Here is a 22,163-nt window from a genome sequence, read left to right on the forward strand (position 1 = left end):
TTCCTTCCCTGTCCCCACAAACACCGGGAGGAGGCTAACTTTTGTCTAAGGATTGGATCAGCAACCTACAGTTAAAAATGGTGCATTTTTCCTATTCTCCATCAATGGGAAAGCTAGGGGGTAAAAAATGAAAGGTAGATCTTAAAAATCCATTGGGGATGATGTTAAAACAAAAAACCTTGCCACAATCCCAACCCCTAAACCTTAAAGTGTGGCTGTCAAATACTGTTCGTCTGGACTGATATCAGGCTGACATGCAACACAAGACTCTTTGAAAGTCAAATAGGATATCGATGTCCCCAAAACTACCTTGAAAGACATGCTTAAGCGCACGTTGGCGCGTAATGGGGATGCACAAGCGTGGACGGGCACTGGGGGATACAAGAATGTCTCCATAGAGAGCTGGTCTGTAGTGAGCAATGGAGAGAAATGAGATTCGTAGACCATCAATTCCCAGCCTGTAAGTCCCAGAGGCGAACTGGGCGACAGAAACGGTGACGCGCCAAAAATATTTCATTTTAGTCATAGTTTTATTAAAAAAAAAAGAGCTTGTAAGTCTCAGACAGTACAGTGCAAAAATATATAAACAATTATTGTCTGTCGGATACTGCTGGCTCTCACAAATCAACAGGCTTTTCCTTATTTTTATCATACAAACGCGGCAAAAAAAAATGTGAAAATAAAATACCTACACTTGGGAAAGCGTGAAATATAAACCTCATTACCATCACGGGCTTTCTATACACGGTTCTCCGTACTGGTGGAGGTAGGCGCTGCGCGATGCACCCGTCGCCCATGAACGAGCCCCCCCCCGCCCCCGTTTTCTTATAAGGGGTGAATATCAGTGCAATTCCGAAGGACACTGAGTATGTATGTACACGATTTTATTCAATGCTCTATAGTATGCTACAGATATGTACAACGTCGGTAATAAATTAAGAATAAATGAACAAAATCAGCACGAGGACAGTTCACGGACACGTCCCTCGATGCCATTTTTCTGCCTTCAGTTTCTAAGAGTTCATCCGACCCGAGATTCCGGATCATCTTCTCGTTAGAAAAATTCGTTCAGGCGGCCCGAACGACCTGCAGAGTGTTTCACGGCCTTCGAGCCGTGGGAAGACGCTGGTTAATCGCAGAAATGCCGAAGAGGATCCTTTGTCATCAAGAGGAGTTGATGAACATTTGTACGATATGCACGAAACTCTGCAAAAACTCCTTAATACTCTTTTCCTCCAGTTCTTCACATTCTTTGCATCCCGTTTCAGTTATATTCTAACAAATAAAACAGAAAGGATCAGATTGGAAAGGCTAATGGCATCTCTTTGCTGGAAATATCTCATCATCTGAACCATCCAGGGAGGTCCCGAGACATACAAAATTTGGGCAAATTAATATCTAAGTAGGAAGAATCACTGGAAAAGAGAACGAAGGGTTTGACTTAGGCTTATTTTCCCCGTCATGGGTTAAGGACGTTGGAAAAATAGGGCGTCTCCATCACACCTGGGACTTCCCGCTTGCTGCCCTGCAGTAGTTTTCAGGTCCCCTACCTGAGTGTGAGGTCCACAGCTCCCCGCCCGGCCTGGCGGCCTCCCACAGGTGCTCCTTACTTACCTGCTTCCATCGCCGGCCCCACCACCCTAAGGACAGACCTAAGTAGATGGAGCTCCTGCCGTGCCCCGTGCGCACACCCTGCCGCTAGACGCCCCACTGGCTGTCCTCTCCGCGTGTGCCACGTGTGCTGTTCGCTACCACCGCTCAGGTCGGGCCCACGCGGGAGCTGCCTCCCCGGAGGCCATTCCTGAACCCAGGCCTTCTCCTGGCTGCCCTAATCGGTCCCTCTCTCTCGACTTTTGCAGACTCTCCCTCTCATCGCATCATGTACTGTACTGGTTTCATGGGGTTTTACGCTTCTCACACTACTACTCTCTGGGCTTTTCCATTTTGTCCCCCTTGCATTTAGCACAGGGCCTGGCCCCCTGTATTCACTCAGCTGTTACCGGTTGATTGGAACTGTTAGGTGAATCCTACAAGGTGTCATTCAAATAGTTTCACGGAGAACTAGAATATTCCAAACATAGTCATCATACATGAACTACGTAGAGATCGTCTGAACCCTAAAGGCCGTGCCAGCAAAAGTCAAAATTAGATTTTACGTGCATTAAGCATTTGGAAGGCAGGCTCGCCGACGTTTCTTGGGCACAGTCTGGGCAAGGGCCCTGTACGTCCACAGAGTGCGGCCCCACTGGGAGTTGGCCACGGCAGCCCGCACGGCCCAGACGTGCCACCACAGCCCTTCTGATGGTGCACCTGCCCACGGCTTCTGTGCCCTGTGCTGCACATCAGGCCCCGGCGACAGGGCCCGGGCCCGCCGTCGGTGCTGCTGAGTCACTGCAGCCTGGTGCAGCCCTTCCACCAAGGCTGTGGGAGCAACGCCCCAGGAGAGTATTTTAAGCATCAATAGGCTCACTGCACATCAGCGCACTAAGTGTCTAGAGTAGGCCAGGCCATGTTCTGGGAGCTGGGACACAGCACTGGGAAAAATCCCACAAAAATAACTGCCCCTTGAAACAGGCATTCTGGCTGGGGATGGAGCAGAGCCCCGGAGCAGGTGGGGCAGCGGGGGGTAGGGAACAGGCCACAGGATGGGCTGCAGCGCGGAGGTGACATCACCGAGGAGGGGACGTTCTAGCCAAGACCTAAAGCAACCGGGCATCTCACGGGCAAATCCAGGGCTCGGTCGGACTCATGGAGAACTCACCCCCTTCGAAGACAGATCACTGTTTGCGAGGATGATGAGGTTCTCTACTGCTTCCTTAATGGGATGACTGCCAGACTCGAGTGAGATAACACCTAACTCCAGGAGAAAGCACTTCATCGCGGTTACTTTGCAACTGGGCTAAAAATAGAGTTACAAAGAATCATTTTGGAAAAAAAAAATCTTTCCATTATTCATGTTTATATACATGTAATTTTGATTTTTTAAAAAGCTGACCCAAATATTTTATTAAAAAAAACACAATACTGTGAAGATGTTGTACAGAGGACACAGGTTTTGTTTTTTGTTGGCTTTGAAATAAAAACCGAGACAAACTGACAACGAAACAACCTAAAGGGACAGCATATTATACAGAAGAAAGAACGTAAGTCTACAAAACATGGAAATAATAGGTCTCCTTTTCTCACTGAGAACATTTCTTCTTTGTGAAAGGGTGATAATATGCGCCCGAGACTCCCAAAACATTTGTATGGATAGTGCACTGAAGGATTTTGAGAATCAGACTGTGTTGTTGATATTTTAAACAGGCACAGGTGCTGATCATGCTCTCTCTGCAAGTTCCAAAGTTCTAGAGGCAGAAGTGATTCCAAGAAATGTATTAGAAAGATCAACGGAGCAGTATTACCCACTCATGGGCTGGCCAATCGGAAAGGTACCTTTTATTATTATTATTATTATTATTATTATTATTATTATTTAGATTTTATTTATATATTCATGAGAAACACAGGCAGAGGGAGAAGCAGGCTCCTTGCAGGGAGTCTGATGTGGGACTTGATCCTGGGACCCCGGAGTCACGCCTTGAGCCCAAGGCAGATGCTCAGCCACTGAGCCCCCCGGGCGTCCCTGAAAGATGCCTTTTAGATACCACAAAAGTATGTTTCCCACAATGGTTACTCTAACAAAAGCGTAAACTTAAAAGAAGCATTATCCGAAGTTTGGAGATTTGACGATGACTTGTTTGACTTTCTGTCTCACTGCCTTGGACAGAGCCGGGGCCCTGCCGGTGCTTCACAAAAGCTTACGGGATGGATAAAGGAGGAAGGAATACACTCGTGTGTCTGACATTGGCAATATGTCGTGTGTCCCGCAGCAGCTGCTCAGGATGACAAGGGTGGGTACTGGCCGTAGATAGACAGATGGAGCGATAGACAGAGACAGACAGGGAGACAGAGAAAATAATAAATAAATAAGACAGGTTCAGCAATGTTTAGTGACTTCTAAGGTAACACCGCTAGGAAGCGGCTGAATCAGTTTAAATCCAAACTTCAGCCTCAGCTTCTTCCTATAATCCAAGAGTCACAACCATTATCTTCTTGCAAAAAAGAGCAACCTCAGGATGCTGAATTTTGGTGGTTAATTGCTCTCTTCTTTGAAAAAAAAATGCAAAAAAAAAAAAAATAGAAGACATGCTGAAGCCAAAGAAGGAAGACAATTTTTATGTGTAGCAGCACTAGCCAAGTAGTTGATGAATGCACTTTTTCCTAGTTTTTGGTGAAAGCTAAGAAAATCCTCATAGGAGCAAAATCTTCTATTTCAGGGAAGTTCTGATTGAGCGCTAATAGAGAGTGAGCTCGCTGCTCTCCACGCACACGGCACAGAGTCGGTCTTCCACCAGGTGAAGAAGTCAGGGGTCGTTTCTCGGTTTGCAGCAGCCAATCCAGAGGGAAGGACCGACAACGTGGCTACAATCATTCGTGTCAGTGTACTACTGAAACAAGTTCCAGATCATTTTCGAATTCTGATAGGTTTTATGAGTTGTGTTGATTTCTTTTCCCACATAGAGGGTAACCAACCAGAATCCCTCTCTGACCATTGTAGAGATTCATGCAAAATGTAGGACATGAATTCTTTTAAGCGATTTTAGAAAATATGATTAAGGGTGGTGATATACTCCAGCAATGGAAACAACAGATAGGGTGGACAGTTTAAAACCGAATCAGTTAACCTGATTTTTGCATCTGATTGCATCATGATCTAATTGCATCACAAAATGTGTAACATATTTTGGTTGACATTGATGGAAAAGGCTGTTTTATATTTTGATTTGGTACCGTTATGAAAGTAGCATCTACGTAGCTCTTCGTCCCCAAGTCCCACAACCTCAAAAATTACTTACAAAATTCATTGATCCCATGTTTTCAGAACACACCAGAAGTTGTTTTAAAATACAACATATCTAAGTTGTTTAGATACACAACTAAGTTGATTTATTTATTTATTTATTTATTTATTTATTTATTTATTTATTTATTTTTTAACTAAGTTGTTTTAAACTTAGTTTTTAAATCCTACACATCCTTCGGTAAATTCATGGAAATACACTTCTTCGACTTTTGAAAAAAGGAACCTACAGCAATTTTGAAAAACATAAACTATACTCACATGCACATCACTTTCAGTATACAGAGTGGTATCCATATGTATAGACTGAAAGGAAACAAAATTAGAAAATATGAAAACCCATGCCTTGCTTTAGATATGGTGAGAACGACATACTGAAAACATTAAATTACGCTTTTTAATTTTTTTTATTTTGAGATAATTTCAGATCCACATGCAATAATTGTAAGAGAAAATCCAGAGATCCTGTGTCCCCTTCGCCATCGCATAACCACGGTACAGTATCCCAACCCGGAAGCTGACACGATACAATGCACCTGCCTCGTTCGGACTTCACCAGTCTTACGTGCACTACTAATGGGTGTGTGCTGTTCTACTCAATTTCGTCAGATGTGTAAATTCATGTAACCAGCTCCACAGTTACAATACGGATCAGTTCCAAAAGCCATTAGAATCCCCCTCCTACTTTTTTAGAGCCTAAACCCCCTTTCTTACCACACATCCCATTCCCCACATATTTCTAATCCCTGGCAACCACTTCTCTCCTCTCCATCCCTGTGTCATCTCAAGCATGTTATATAAGTGGACTCCTAGAGCATATAACCTTTTGAGACTGGCTTTTTGCAAAACTTGCTTGACTATTTTTTGAGCAGTTGTAGGCTTCCAGAACACGAGCAGAAAGTAGAAAATATTCCCATATATCCCAGTTTCTCTTATTATTAATTATTAATAGGTGCGTCTATTACAATTGATGAGTCAGTACTGATGCATTTGTAACAAGTTCCATAGATTACACTGGAATTCAGTCTTGGGTGGGGTATTCTGAGTTTTGACAAATACATAATGACATGTATCTACTGTTACAGTCTCATACAAAATAGTGTCATTACCATAAAAATCACCTGTGCTCCATGTATTCATCTCTCCCTTTCCTCTCACCCCTGAAAATTTCCCACTGATGTGTTTACATCATCTATAGTTTTACTTTTTCCAGAACATCATATGGTTGGAACCACAGTAGGTAGCCTTTCTAGATTGGCTTCTTTCCCTTCGTGGATATGCTTTTAAGGTTTCTCCCTGTCTTTTCATGTCTAGAAGCTCATTTCTTTTTATTGCTGGATAGTTTTCTGTTGTATGGATGTACCACAGTTGGCCTAGATTGGCTTTTTTCCACACAGCATAAGAGTAATACGCTGGAGATCCATCCAACTTGTTGTATCAGTAATTATTTCCTTATAATTCTCAGTATTGTTCCATGATATAATTCATCCATTGAAGGGAACTGGGGTCATTTTCACTTTTTAGCTATTGCAAATAAAGGTCTATAAACATTCATGTGCCTGTTTTTGTGTGGACGTAAGTTTTCATTTCTCTAAGATAAATGTTCAGGAGTACAACTGTTGGATCATATGGCAAATGCATGTTTTGTTTTATAAAAAACAATTATTTTTTTAAAAATTAAAAACAAACTATTTTAAAGTAGCTGTAGAATTTTATATTCTCATAAAAAATATGTGATCTAGTTTCTCCACAACCTTGCCAGCATCTAACATTATTATTATTTTTTAATTTAAGTATTCTTGTAAGCACACTGTGATGTCACTGTGGTTTTAAGTAGCACCCTCTAAATAACGTACGGCCACTTATTGGCACCGTCTCTCAGAAAAAGACTTGTAGTGATTTATAATTTCTTCCTTTCTAATCTACATACTTTTAGTTCTTTCTCTTGACTTGGCAATTTTGCTAAAATTCCAATACTGTGTTGAGTAAGAGTGGTGAGAGATGACATATTTGCCTTGTTTCCAATCTTAGTAGGAAAAACATCCAGACTTTCCCCATTGAGTACGATGTTGGTTCTAGGTTTTTTGCACATTCTCTGTATCAAGTTGAGAAAGTTACCCCTCTTTCCTTGTTTGCTGAGAAATTTTACTAGGAATAGCTATCTTCTTAAAATGCTGTTTTTCCATCAAGTGATCTGATCATATGACAGTCTGCCTTAGCCTGCCGATAAGGTGGATTACAGAGAATTTCTCAATATTGCATACCTGGAATAAAGCCCATCGGTCATGGTATATAATTCTTTTAATACACAGGCAGATTTAATTTGCTAATAGTTTATTGAGAATTTTTGGATCTAAGTTCATTAGAGGTATTTGCTGTTTTCCCTTTTGATACTATCTTTGCCTGGTTTTAGCATCAGGGTAATACTTATCTAAGTGAGTCAGAAAGTTTTCCCTCTCCTATTTTTAGAAGAGATTGTAAAATTGGTGTTAATTTTTCTGCAAGTGTTTGGTAAAATGCTCCAATGAAACCAGCTGGGCCTGGGGATTCATTCTGGGGAGCTTATTTATGGTGAATTCAGTGTCTTTGCTGGTTATAGCAGTTTGGGGACTGTTTACATCGTCTTCATTACATTTTGGTAGTTTGTGGTTTTTGAGAAATTGGTCCATTTCCTCCAAGTTGTCAAATTTAGAGAATAAAGTTGTTTACAAGTTTTTCTTTATTATCCTTTAATGTCTGCAGATTCTACAGCTATAGTCTCTAATTTCAGTTCTGATATCAATGGTTTATGTCCTCTCTCTGTTAATCTTTGTCAGGCTTTCTGGAGGTTTATCAGTTTTATTGATTCTTTCCCCAAATAATGAGCATATGCTTCATTAAGTTTCTCTATTATTTTTCTGATTTCAATTTCATTAGTTTCTGCTCTATTTTTACTTTTCCCTTCCTTCTACTTGTGTTAGGTTTATTTTGCTCTTCTTTCTACAGTTTTTTGAGATGGGAACTTATATTGTTGTTCTGAGATCTTTCCTCTTTCCTAATCTAACTATTTCGTTTTATAAATTTCCCGTTTAGGAATGCTTTACCTGAATCCCACAGATCTTGATGTGTTGTATTTTCATTTTCATTTTCATTCAGGTCTATGTGCTTTTTTATATCTTTTGGGACTTAATCTTTGACCCACGGAATATTTAGAAGTCTATTATTTAATTTCCAAGTGTCTGGAGATTTTCCTGTGGTATTTATATAATTGATTGCTACTTGATTCCCCTGTGGTCAAAGAACATACTCTGCATGATTTCAATTCTGATAAATTTGTTAAATTTTGTCTTATGGTCCATGATGTTTAGTCTTGGTGAATGGCGCCTGAAAAAAAAAGAAAAGAATTCCCTGTTGGTGGGTGAAATGTTCCATCTGTGTAAATGAGGTAGCCTTGGCTGACTGCGTTGTCCAGTTCTTCTGTATCCTTTCTGATTTTCTGCCTTGTCATCCCACTTGTTAGTTAGGAGGTGGTAAAGTCCTCAACTACAATTGTGAATTTGCCTCTTTCTCCTTTCAGTTTGATTAGTTTTTGCATTTCGTATTTTGATGTGTACACATTTAAGATCACATTTTCCTGGTGGATTAATCTCTCCGCATTTTGTAATGTATCTCTTGATTCTAGTAACTTTACTTGCTGGGGAGTCTACTTTGTCTGATACTAAGAGAGCCACTGCTGATTTTTAAATTATTGTATGCGTATCAGCTTCCCAGAGCTTAAAACAACAACAGTTTATTCTCTTACAGCTCTGGAAGCTTGATCCAAAGTCAAGATGTCAGTAGGGCCAAGTTCTCTCTGTAGGCTCTGGAACAATCCTTCTTGACCTTTCCCAAGCCTCTAGTACTCCTGGCAATCCTGGGCCTTCTGTGGCTATTATAGCGGCCTCCAATCCCACATGGCCTTCTTCCCTGTCACTCTCAGTATCCTGTCCTCTTCTTATGAGGACAGCCAGTCATTGGAGTTAGGGCCCAACCCACCCCAGTAGGACCTCTTCTTAACTAATTATACTTGCAAAGACCCAATTTCCAAAGAAGGTCACATTCTGAGGTTTCGAGTAGACATGAATTTTTAGTGGGGGGGGGGAACACTCTTCAACCTTTTATAATACAGTATATTCTTTTCTCTTCACAGTTTGAACCTACTTAGATCATTGTGTTTGAAGTGAAATCTTTGTAGACAGAGAAATGTTGCTTTGTGTTTTATCAACTTGGCCAATCTCTGTCTTTTACTTGTATTCTCTTTCCCCTCTCCATCTGAGATGCTAATACTCAGAACGCTGGATCTTGGGGTGCCTGGGTGGCTCAGTCAGTTAGGTGTCTGACTCTTGATTTCAGATCAGATCATGATCTCAGGGTGGTGAGATAGAGCCCCACATCAGGCTCCACGCTCAGTGCAGTGTCTGCTTGTCCTTCTCCCTCTGCTCTCCTCCTTCCCCAGCTCACCACTCTCCCCCCTCTCTCAAGTGAATAAATTAAAAACAAATTTTTTTTAAGTTGGATCTTTAATTGTCCCAAAGATCCCTGAGGCTTTTTCTTTCAGTGTGTTTTCTCTCTATTACTCTATATTCAAGTTCACTGTCTTTCCTCTGTCATAGCCATTATTCTGCTCATGAATCTCTCCAGTTTGTTTTGTATTTCAGTTATTGTATTTTTCGGTTCTGTCATTTCCATTTGGTTCCATTTACATATCGTGCTTCTTTGCTAAGACTTTGTTTCATCCAGTTGTTTCAAGGGTATCTGTAATTGCTTGTTGGCACATTTTTATGATGGTTGCTTTAAAATCCTTGTCAAATAATTCCAACATCTAATCCATCTCCATTTCAAAGTCTATTTCAGAGTCATTTCTCAGTCAAGTTGTGATGTTCCTGCTTCTTAGTATAATGAGTGCTTTTCAGCTGTGTTCTGGTATTTTAGCTTTATGCCAAAAGACCTGGTTCCATTTAAATCTTCTGTATCAGCATGCAGCCACCCTGTGTAGGTCTAGGTTCAGACTTCCGTGTGTATGCTGTGGTTCCAATGGCTTTCAGAGTCTTTGTGGTGCTAATTCGAAATGCTTGATACACCTGGTGCCCCTGGGACTCCCACTGGCCCCTGCTGCGACAATCCCTGTGGTGGAAGGCAGTGGCCCTGGCCAGAGTCATCAGTGGGGCCCCTTTTCTCTTTTCCCTCATTAGTAGGCCAGCTGGCATCTCTGGGTGAGGGAGGGGGTTTTCTAGCCACAAGAAGAGACCTCTTCTCTGGGTCAGCCCATGCTCCTTACAAGAGCCATGCCAAGCTGCCCCATTTCTTTGTTGGAGAAGGGAGAGTCTCTGGCCTGGGGTGATAGAGAGCTCTTCATACCAGGACACTTATAAATTGAGTTTTAAAGACAATTAGGATCTGAAAATTTTAAGCAAAAGATTTCACTTAAGGCTTTACCGGGCTCATGAATTTCTACAAAAATATCGTTTCAAATGAGATTTCATTAACATGGGGAGAAGCATACACCATTAGCAATCATACCAAATAGTTTATGGAAAAATGAGTACTCACTTGAATAAGATTGTCAATTTTTTCCAAATCAAGTATCACGTCCTGCCAATTTGCCTCTGTTTTGGGAAGACCTGCGCTGATACAGCTGAAAGCAAAACCAAAGAGCAAAAAACATTTTGAATGAGCACAACAATACATGCCTGATGAATGCCACTGGCAAGAGCAATCAGGATTTTTTAATTTTGATCCGTGAAAAGAGAAGTGTTATCCTTCCCTTCGTGCATTCAACAGACTTGTAGGTGAATACAAGCACCAAACATCCAGTACCACCCTTGCCACTTCAGACTAACTTAAGAACTGACCTACAAGGATTAGAGAATAACTTAATTTGGAAGGATAACTTATAAATAACCTGGTATAGTTTATCACAATGGAATAAACACAGCATCTGATGTGTGGCAGCGCTCGATATGCTTCTGAATGAATTGCTAGTTTTCTTTAAGTGGAGGTTCCCTCAGATGCTTAAGCCCAACAAATAGGTAAAATTTTTAAAATAAGCAATAATCTTTTTCATGCACAGATTTTGATAGTAAATATTCTCTGCCCCAGATTAAACATTCCCCTCACACACTGCTTACACTGTGACCATGTGAGCAGTAGCTCTCTTCATAAATATTACAGGCCTGAGACCAGTCCAGTCTGAATGGTCATATACGTACTCCTTTCAGTAAAACTGAAATTTAACATCGAGACAAAAGACTCATACACTGACCCAGTGTCTGCAGAATGATTCCTCAAGCTGGAGGAAAGACAATTGCTCCCTAGTGGATCTAGTATGGAAGCGAGAGAGCCAACGCTAGGCTTCCCTGTGAGGAAGATGCACCTGCACACATCTACGGATGCCCACACCAGGAAGGCATGAGCAGGGGAAACTGAGCAGAGGGTCATATTATGTAACTACAGGCTGGGTGCTTTGGGCCAATTGTGTAGTGTATTAGCTGCATCTAAGAAAGAAGAAAAAGGTTAACAGGCATGGAAACATATGAGTGTTTATTAGGAGGAAAAACGAAAGGCCTAAAAAAAAGAAACATTTCAAACTGAAGTACAATAGGGCTCAGAGGATGGGAGATTTCAGTGCTAGAGGTAGATAAAGTAACACAGACAAGCCCTAGTGTCTATTGTTCACTGCTGTGAAAGTCATCTAAGCTATTAATAAAGAACGGATTTCCGGGGATCCCTGGGTGGCGCAACAGTCTGGTGCCTGCTTTTGGCCCAGGGCGAGATCCTGGAGACCCGGGATCGAATCCCACGTCAGGCTCCCAGTGCATGGAGCCTGCTTCTCCCTCTGCCTATGTCTCTGCCTCTCTCTCTCTCTCTCTCTCTCTGTGTGTGACTATCATAAATAAATAAAAAGAAAAAAAAATTTAAAAAAAACCAACGGATTTCCGAGTTTAGCTAAATGCCAAGAGGTCCAACTTATGTATAACACTCATTTGGAATTACCAGAATGTAGAGATGCTCAGTGTTGACCAAACCTCCTCTGAGTCCCCATAATCTGCCCTCTATCGTACCCCAAATAGTTACTCCCTAAAGATTTAAGCAAACTGAACATAAACCAGTTTAGTAAAGAAGACACTGAGGAACAATGACCATGGTCATTAACTGATGATAGTTATGCTGAAAGATAAACTCACCCCAAAATGAAGACATGAATGCCAGCCTCAGTTAGAAAATGACTGTTCAGAAGTAAACACAAGTAGCACTGGATGGAAGTACTTCTCAAATGTGGTTTCTGAAAAATATAATCACAGGCAAAGTGGTTAAAACTCTTTTAGTTAAAAAATGATATTTAAAATAGTATTTTATCATAGTTTTAGATTCCAAAAGGTAAATTTATCAAGCTCTTTATTAGAATTGGTGAAGCCAGAATTTATCCTTCTTGCTCTCTCCCCACCTCCAGCTCTGTCTCCTAGGTGCAAATTTCTTTAATATGTACTACTCTGGATGCATTTCAGTGATGATAATTTTAAGAAAATTCACATATTTGCAATTTACATATATACTAAATCACCACTTAATTTGTTTCTATTATCCTTATCCTCCCTCCCATCTTTCTTTTTCCTTTTTAACAGTTCAGCATGTATTTGTTTGATTGCCTTTAAATTCTCCATCACATGTTCATTCTCTTTTTTTAATTTTTTTATTTGTGTGTGGTTGACAATAATAGTCCAACACATTTTATATAGCACAGATTAATAACATGAGTTACTGAGACAGGGGTATTACTTATATATTAATTTCAAATTAATTATATACTGATATCATTTAAAAAATGGATAAAAATAGACCCAACTAAAGATATCCTATACCATCCATCCTAATAAGCGCTATATAAGAATTTTTTTCTCAGTGATTTAGGAACATATTTACTTATCTTAGAATTTCTCAGTTTTGATACTTTCACCTGTCTCTTTCACACTGTCAAAGCCTTTACAGTTTCAGAGGGCACCTTAACCACTGAGAGTCTGTGCTTCATGTAATCTATGCTGAAGAGATGAATAATATCCAGACTTTTCAAAGGCTATGCAATTCATTGATTAGATGAAAATTCAAAAAACAAAGTAATATGAGGCAAGTGAAATAATACATTTACAATGACATGAAGAGCACATCAGGGTGTTAGTGAGAAGACCTATTTCTGTTTACTTTCAAAATAAGAATAATCCATACATGAACAGGGATCTGTGACATCTTAAGGTCTCTGGAGAAGAGTCATATAACTTATTATGAAGTATCTGAAATTCAAGAGATCTTTTATGAAAAGCCCATATACTACCTTTATCTAATTTTTCTTACCGAAATTCTCATTACTCAATGCAGGGTAAATCCTTAAGTATTGAAGAAGAGCTGGCTATGGCAATGGGTTTCCAGCAGCCATCCATCCAGAATACTTCCTACAATACAATCCAGGGTAAGGAATGATCCATTAAAAACACAAGTGGACTAGCAGAAGAAAGAAAGGGAGGAAGTTAATATTCATTGAGCACTTACTCTTTCATGGGCTCTCTATTAGTCTCTTTCTCTCTCTCTCTCTCTCTCTCTCTCTCGATATATATATATATATCACATTAGATTTTCACAATGATCCTATGGGGTAGGGTTAGCAGCATTTGGGTAAGCTGCCCAGGCCCCACAGCAAGTTCAAGGAGTTGAGACCAGGCCTGTCTGATGACAAAGCCCAAACACTTTCCACTATAGCATGTTCTTGAATTGGCAATTTCCAAAATTGCATATTAGCAAACAGCAGAAACAACCAACTACCTGGTTTCATATAAACTACCGACTGTTAATTTAATTTACAACATAAGCAGCTACTTCTACAGACATTGAACAGCTGTCTTCAGTCTTTGAAATAAGTCACTGTTAACTAAAACATGATTTAAGAATTTCATAAGTAACAAATTCTAGTTTTTCTAATTCGAGGCAATGAAGAATGTGAAGATTACGCACTCCCATATTCAACTCCATTTTATCAAAGCAAAAATTAAAACCAAGATATATATAAAATATAAACAATTATTTGTGCCATCCTTTCAAAATAGTAGGTATTTATTGACTGCCCCGCAAAAATCACAATCTGCCACAGCCTTGACATAAACATTCACTGCTATTAAGTTCTGCAAATTCAATTATTTAAACTATTTTATTTTCCGGATGATCGCTTTATGATATATGATGTATAAATCTTTGAAAGAAAAAAATTAGCATTTATCTAAGCATTAAACAAGATACTGTAAGAATATATTCACCAGGAATGGCTTTTTTTTTTTTCAACAATAACGTATTAAATTGAATCCTCCTGTTACATATGATCTGACTCGTATGCATGATCTTAATTACAGGGAACCCTCCTTATTACTCTCATCTTACAAAAATCCTCTTTGTCTGTGTCATCTCCCTGTTTCAAGTTTTCACCAGACTTCATAACTTCTTTATCATAATTGTCAAAGCCTCTTAAATTCCCTCCATCCTTCTGAGTCGTATCCCGAACTCCACATAGTTCAAGTAAAAGTAGCTACTGACTCAGGCTGAGCAATCCTGGGGATGATGTAGGGGACTAAGGCCTGCAGAAGCGAAGGCTTCACTGCCCATCACCCCACATGTGGGGGTCCCAGTCTCACCTGTGGCCCCATGGACTTCTTCTGCCCCCCGCCCCTGGCACTCACACCTGCCAAGCAGGTGCAACACAGTAGGAAACCACCTAGAAAGCTTCGAGCAAACTGTTGATAGCAGAGGCCGGTGCAGCTGAAGAGGGACGATCACAGCTTTGCCACCCACAACAGAATGCATGTGATTTCCCAGCAGCGAAGAATTTGTATTTTTTTTTAAGATTTTATTTATTTATTCCTGAGAGAGAGAGAGAGAGAGAGAGAGAGAGGTAGAGACACAGGCAGAGGGAGAAGTAGGCTCCATGCAGGGAGCCCAACGCAGGACTCGATCTCAGGACCCGGGGTCATGACCTGGGCCAAAGGCGGCACTAAACCACTGGGCCACCTAGGCTGCCCAGATCTGTTTTTTTGTAGCAGCTTTGGAAGCATTCAGCCTGCCACTTGCTAATTATGCAGACCAGTAGTTTTTCTAGAAATGTGTGTGTGTGTTGGGGGGGCGGGCAGTCAAAGAAACCTGAGAAGGTAAAACAATCTTTTCTCTTGAACCAGGAATCCAGGTTGACAGTTGATATAACTAATATTATTAACGAGCGTAGCACCCTGATGAGTATTGCTTCCCTGCAGCCCTCGGGTTTCTCGAGGTACTTGCTACGTGTGGCCCCGTTCAGCCCGGGCCACCTCCTTCTGTGAAGGACACGACTCGGACTCCAGCGAAGCCCCTGAGGTTCTGAGAGGGGAGCTGCTGGGCTTGGGGCAGGGGCCATGCCTGTGGCGGTGACACGGGGGCAGGGGAGGAGGCTGCAGGCCCCGCAGATAGGAGGCAGCCGGTCACCCCACACGATAAGAAGCAGCCACTGCTCCCGGGACACTCTGAAGACACGTCTTTCAAATTTGTTGTGTGAAGCAGGGCACCAGCTCGCTCACACCCATGATCTCGTTTGACTCACAAAATACCTGTTGGAGAGAAGCGGCTGAGGCCAGGTTAGGGACGCTCTGAGAAGGCCGGTCTAGGGATGAGCCAGCCTCTGGCCTCCCTGCTGTGTTTGTGGGGAGCCAGGGCAGCAGCAGGTGACCCTGGCCTGCCGCCCGTGTTCACCGCTGTGCGTGCGCCTGCCTCGGCCTCTTTGGTTTGCCCTTTGTTTGGCTGCGGGCCTGGACCCAGGAGCAGAAAAACACCGAGTCCCAGCCTTACACTCCAGCAGCTCACCAAGCTTAAGCAGGGATGCTGTTCCCTCCAAGCCTGTGACCGGGTGTCCCTGTGGGGTGGCCGCTGAGCTTGCGGCAGGACGTCACTGCCCGGGGCAAGATGTCGGGAAGGGTGGGCAAATGAACGCAGCTGGGCAGCTCGAGGGGCCCCACGCTGGAGTGACCTGTGAAAACGACCACCCGCACCCTGCGTCCTGTACCCATCCTACAGTCCTTCCCGCGAGGGGACACCGCCTGACACAGCGCTCCTGCGTTTTGCTTGATTTCATTTCATTATCCACTTGCCGAGTCACATATTTAAGGTGGATTTTTAAAGGTTTAGTGCAGAAAAAGAGTGCTAAGCGTCAGTTAACTTGGTAAACATATTCACCTATTCAAAGACGCTAAAAATGAGGGCGAACCCATGTTGCGCGTTAATGTGCACTGTAGTGACTGGAGGACAGCACCGCCGCCCTTTATGCACTCAGCGTACTTAGGGCTCACCATGCGCTAGGCATTTCTATGACCTTGGGATACATCAGTGAATGCAGAGGACAAATCACCTTGCTTTTAGAGGGAAAGACAGACTTTTCACAATCAACATAAAGTAGTTAGTTATAGAGGGGGGCACCTGACAGGATGAGCACTGAGGTGCAGGTCAGGTGTTATGCTGTATGTTGGCAAATTGAACTCCAATAAAAAAATTTAAAAGTAGTTAGTTATATGTTTTATTAGAGAGAGTTAAGTGATATAGGGAAAGAAAACACAGAATAAGGCATGAAGGATGCCATTGCATTTTGGAGTAGGTGGTCAGGGTGGAGTTCAGTGAGAATAAAACCAGATCCAAAATGGAAAGGCAGCAAGGGAATGTGCCCCAAGGATACCACCTTGGGTAAAGAGCACCGTCCGATCGACCTTTCTAAAAACCTACCTTGGCTCCTGTGTTAAGAACAGGCTGGGCAGGGCGGGTGTTGGGAGGCCAAGGTGAAAAGCAGGAGTCCTGTGACGATGGGAGTGTGGGTGACATGTGGTGGGGGGGGGATGTGGGGAATGGCAGTGGAGATGGGGACACGTGGCTGGAGTCTGGAAACACTGTTATGGCGGAACCAACAGGGGTTCCCAACAGACTGGACGTGAGGCATACGAGAAAGAAACACTCCCAACTCTTTTGCCCTGAGCACCTGAAAAATGGAGCTGCTGCCAAATGAAGCAAGGTGGACGGTGGGCAGAGCAGATACTTTGAGGGGAGGAGGTGGATCAGGAGTTTTTCTTTTGGACTGTGGAGTTCAACGTCTAGTACATATCCACATGGCAATGTCAAATAGGCAGTTAGATGCAAGAATCTTGAGTTCAGGAAAGTGGTTTGAGCCTGGAATCATTACACTGGTTGAGATCACCAAGAAAAAGGCAGAGGGAAGGGCCAAACCTGGGCCAAGGCATTTCAATGTTAACTTGTCAGAAAGAGAGAGAAAAAAAAAGGGGGCCACCAAAGAGAAACTCAAAGGGAAAACCAGTGAAAGGGGAGAAAATGCAGAGAGGGTGATGTTCTAGAAATCAAGGACAATTACACCCAGGAAAAGAAGTGATGCTCATGTCAAAGGCGCGGATGTCCAAGGAAGACACAGACTGAGCCCTGACCGGTGGGCTCAATAACATGGCGGTCATGGGTGACGCTGACAAGGGTGTTTTCAGGGGCGTGATGGAGACAGAAGCCTGCCCAAAACGGGCGGAGGAGAGAGGGGGAGGAAGGGATTTGTAAAATGTTAGTGCAGGCAATATTTTGCAAAATACTGCTCCAAAAGGGAGAAAGAAAAGAAAGAGGGCGGGAATAGGTAATAGACGGTGGGGGGAAATAGGAGCATGTCTACGTGCCGAGGGAAACACTGAGGACATCAGAGGCACAGAGCACCAGGGCCAGAGCCATGGTCTTGAATAGGCACGTGAGGATGAGAATGGGATTTCACGCACAAGTGGGCTGGCAGCCGGGTCACCCTCTGTCATGGAAGGAAGGACGGCTGAGTGTCAGGGAGAGGCAACGTCTGGGTGGTACACAGCTTGGCGGTATACGTTCTCGACTACTGCTCCCATTTTCTAGGTGAATTAGGACAAAAAGTCACCCTCAGAGAGTGAGGATGGGGAGGGAGCTCCGTCAGGGGTTGAGAACCGGGAAAAAATATATGAAACAGCCATTGGGGTGAGCAGGAGAATGACAAATGTAAGTACGGCGTGAGAGCCATGCCCATTGGAAGTCCAGGGCCATGAATGGTCAGAGAGTAAGAGGAGTTGGCGCATGAGTGTTCTCTCCAGCTGCGGACAACTACCAGAAAGAGGTGGGCCTGGCACGGGTGGAGAACTGTGCTGAGTCGTGCTGGTGTACGCCAGCAAACACCAGCAAGACGGAGGCGGGGGACCTCAGAGTACCTGGGGGAGGATGATGGAGATACACCCAGGAAATCCGGTTTTCTGTTTTTATTAGACAGCTTCATGGAGGACATGCTCCTGGAGTCACATCTGAGAGAATGACTAGATCTTAGATGTAAGCAGAGAGAGAGAGAGAGAGAGACAGCACTCCTGGTAGAGGAAAGAGCCCGAGCAAAGACCTCCGAGAATTCAGAGGCAAGGGTGTCATGTGCTAATGATGAGAAAGCAGCGGCAGGGAAGAGCGGACAAAGCTGCCGTGGGGCGTGAAGCAGGGCCTGGCAAACGTCTCCCCCGAAGGGCCTGAGAGTGAGTGTGTCGGCCTCTGTCTTTGCTTCTCAGTCACAGCTGCCTCACCCTGCTGTGACCGTGGGAAGGCGGCCGCAGACGGCGGGCGGCCAGACAAGCGTGCTCAGGCCAGGCGGCAAATCCGACCTGCAGGCTGAGGTTAACAGGCCTCTGACTCGCGGGGAGTCTCTTTATCATTCCCAACCGGAAAATAGCCGAGAAGGTGATGTGGTTAAATGTCTTTGTCCCATCATGAAGGATATTAGCATTTTTTTCAGTAATTGCTCTTAAGCGGTTTTCAATGGACTCTGATATTATAAAATTTTCAAATATATGAGGTTGCATTAAACAATCTGTGTTCAGTAGTAAAGCTAAGAAAAGAGATTATGTTACCATGGGTACAACTTTCACTTTTATTTTTAAATTTTTTATTATTTTAAGATTTTATTTATTTATTCATGAGAAACAAAGAGAGAGAGAGGCAGAGACACAGGCAGAGGGAGAAGCAGGCTCCATGCAGGGAGTCCGATGTGGGACTCAATCCCGGTTCTCCAGGATCACGCCCTGGGCTGAAGGTGGCGCTAAACTGCTGAGCCACCTGGGATGCCCCAACTTTGACTTTTAAAAATTAATTCATGTAAGATCTGAAGTTGGTATGTGATTCTCTCAAAAGGCCACACAACACATGAACAGGGCCTGAAAGTCTCACGGTTTATCAAAACAACAAAAAAAATGATTAAGTAAGAAGTCTCTTCTTTTAAAAATACTGTTTCATATAAGGTTTACAAAGTACCTATTTTATATATATATATACATATAAAAATAAAAGCAATGAGTTTTGGGGAATACTTAAGGCAAATTGCTTAATTATGCTTAAGTGCTTCTAAAGCAAATCATAACCATTTAGTCTACACTACCAAGGGGATGCCTGGGGGGCTCAGTCCGTTAAGCGTTCAACTCTTGATTTTGGTTCAGGTCATGATCGCAGCATGGTGAGGTCCAGCTCCACACTGGGCATGCAGCCTGCTTAAGATTCTCTTTCTGCCCCTCCCTCTGTCCTCCCCCCGACTCCCACTCACGTGCATGCATGTCTCCCTAAAATAAATAGATCTTTAAAAAAAATTATCTATTCTACCAAACACAAGGTGTTTTGGACTAAGGTCCAAAATTTGGACACCGTAGTTATGATGATGACTCAAAAAAGCATCAATTAAATAGATGGTATTATAAAAAATGAATATAGAAATACTTCATGTAGTTTACCATCTAAGAAAGACAATGAAGCGCGCATGTAGCTGGGTGGCATATAGGCTCCTACCACTCTCTGATCATAGTTCCATGTAGCAATATGGTCACATGCTTTTTTTAATCATTTGGTGCAAGTCTTCTTGAAAAATGTGTTGTGTAAGTGTTTTTGAAAAATGCCAGCTAGTATAATTCTCTAGGGCAGGTACAATGGACAGCTTGCCCAGAATAGCACAGCTATAATATCTAACCTGTCTAGGAATAGCTAATGAGGTCTGCTTCCCTAGCCCGCTTTCCAAAAGTACCGCACTCAGAACACTTGGGAAGGGTGAAGACATTCTCCCAAACTAGAGCACAAAAGGACAAAAAGTTGGAAATTATAAGACAGATCTAGTAATTCCAACATAGGACTGAAATGGAACTCCGGGAAGAGCAAAGAGAATGGAGAGGAGGAAATAATTACAAAATGATTCTTAAGAATGCTATAGAGTTGGAAAGAGACACCAGCTTTCACGGTGAAGGGCATAAAGAGGACAGACAAAAAATGTGGTATTTTTAAACTTAGATTCTCTAATTTCAGGATAAAGAAAACCACGCTAATAGTATTCATGGAGAAAAATCAACTCACTTAAAAAACGAGAGCAGAATGAATCTGATCATGGTACTTACAAGACAATATAATCTTCAAAGTTCGAGGGAAAATGAATTTGAATCTAGAAAGATATTAGTACTTAAGAAATAGGGCAAAAAGACACTCTTTCATATAAGACATTAGAACATGTAAGATCCACAGAATGTGAAATAATAGTGTGAAGATGCATTTTATGAAAATAAAAATGTCCAAAAAATAAATAAATAAAAAGATGTCAGATGTAAACATATGAAGCATAAAACAGGTTGACATTTATATTTGGGCCTAAATAAAAGCACTGTTCTTCTAAAGTACATGGTTTGTTTTTTCCCCGCTTCATTCATTTATTTATTTTGTAAAACTGTGAGATCCTTGTGATTAGAAACCCAGTTTCCCTTGTCCACTGTGCCTCCAGCACATAAAAGCACACTAGCTGAGTATGATAAGCACGCGGACTAAGTGTGTTGGGTTTGGTTGTTTTCATTGGTTTGCAATTGCCTTGTTGCCTTTCTCACGACCATCGACCTCTTAGCTGCACCTGTTTCCCGATCCAGCAGGTGTCACAGTGGGGCGCCGTACTCCTAACCAGCACCCTAACTTCCCTCCACATTCCATCTTTCTGCTTCTTTGATTTTGCTCATTTCAAATCACAAGCTATAAAGCACTACTGGGGAAAAATGTGCCATCATAACTCCTTGAGACACAGCCTCCAACGGGCCTTCTCTATGTCCTGCTAATAATTTCTTGCTTGCTGACATTCTCCATGCTTTTAAAAATAGCTTTATTGAGGTATAGGCTCAGCATAATAAAATATACTCATTTTAGGTAGACAGTATGCAGGTTCTAAAAACTGTATACTAAATAAATAAATAAATAAATAAATAATAAAAAAATAAAAAAAATAAAAACCGTATATATCTTAAAATCACCACCACAACCGTAACACACATGGATATAAAACGTATATATAACCACAAAAATTCCTCTCGTGCCCCTTTCCAGTGACTACATGCTCAACCTCAATACCAGGCAACTAACTGACCTACTACGCACTTTCCCGAATAGCGATTGTGGAGGGAAAAGTACAGATAATCTCCATGTGGGAAATGGTGTGGGAAAAGAAGAGGAAGTCAACTCATGCTAAGATTATTATTTTATTTGGAGAATGTGAAACACATTCATGATGATTAATTGCAGAAGATCAACATAAAAGTTTACTGCAGGAAAAAAAACCTAAATATAACATTATCATTATAATTTTCAAACCAAAAAAAAAAAAAAAGGAAAATAAGGCTAAGAAAACTTGAGTAATCTAACAGAAGACAGTGGAGGAAGAAAAAGAAAAAATTAAGTAAAAAATACAAAGTAAAGTGGCAGTAGTAAGTCTAGACATAGGGCATATCCCTCTACAAATCCAAAAATGTGATAAAAACTGTGTCTGTTTTCCAAAAGAACAGATGCTTAGATTGATTTTAAAAAGTAGAGAGGCAGAAAGACAAATTTTAAAATATGCTATTTATAACAAATGGAACAGAAATAAAACGGTACAGAAAGTGTCAAAGTGAAAGAACAGAAAACGATATGCTAAGCAAATTTGAGTACAGTAATAATAATTCCAGGAAAGTTCAATTTCAAGTGACAAGTACCAAGCAATACAAAGGATAATAACACGTGGGTTAAAGTTACAATCTACAGAAAGATATAAGAAGCATAAAACTTCAAGCACCTTATATCAATTTATATGGCCATAAATTGATTAAAGGAAAAACTAATAGTAAAACAAGGAGTTATTAAAGATTTTAGGACATTTTTGAGA

General features: G+C 41.9%; 1 protein-coding gene across 3 annotated transcripts in view; it reads right to left on the bottom strand.

The window, feature by feature from the left end:
• Positions 1-511: 511 nt before the first annotated feature.
• The window catches only part of IL15 (interleukin 15), a 64,550-nt gene continuing 42,898 nt past the window's right edge, over positions 512-22,163 (bottom strand). For all 3 annotated transcript variants that reach the window (XM_077860928.1, XM_077860929.1, XM_077860930.1), the window contains 6 exons: positions 13,268-13,365; positions 12,106-12,203; positions 10,472-10,556; positions 5,165-5,209; positions 2,762-2,899; positions 512-1,275 (listed from right to left, as the gene is read on the bottom strand). In XM_077860928.1, coding sequence (XP_077717054.1) covers positions 1,165-1,275; positions 2,762-2,899; positions 5,165-5,209; positions 10,472-10,556; positions 12,106-12,203; positions 13,268-13,279 — 489 coding nt within the window. In that variant the 5' untranslated portion in view covers positions 13,280-13,365 and the 3' untranslated portion in view covers positions 512-1,164. The remainder of the gene's footprint in view (positions 1,276-2,761; positions 2,900-5,164; positions 5,210-10,471; positions 10,557-12,105; positions 12,204-13,267; positions 13,366-22,163) is intronic.

This window comes from Canis aureus, chromosome 20, assembly GCF_053574225.1.
Source record: "Canis aureus isolate CA01 chromosome 20, VMU_Caureus_v.1.0, whole genome shotgun sequence".
Taxonomy (NCBI): Eukaryota; Metazoa; Chordata; class Mammalia; order Carnivora; family Canidae; genus Canis; species Canis aureus.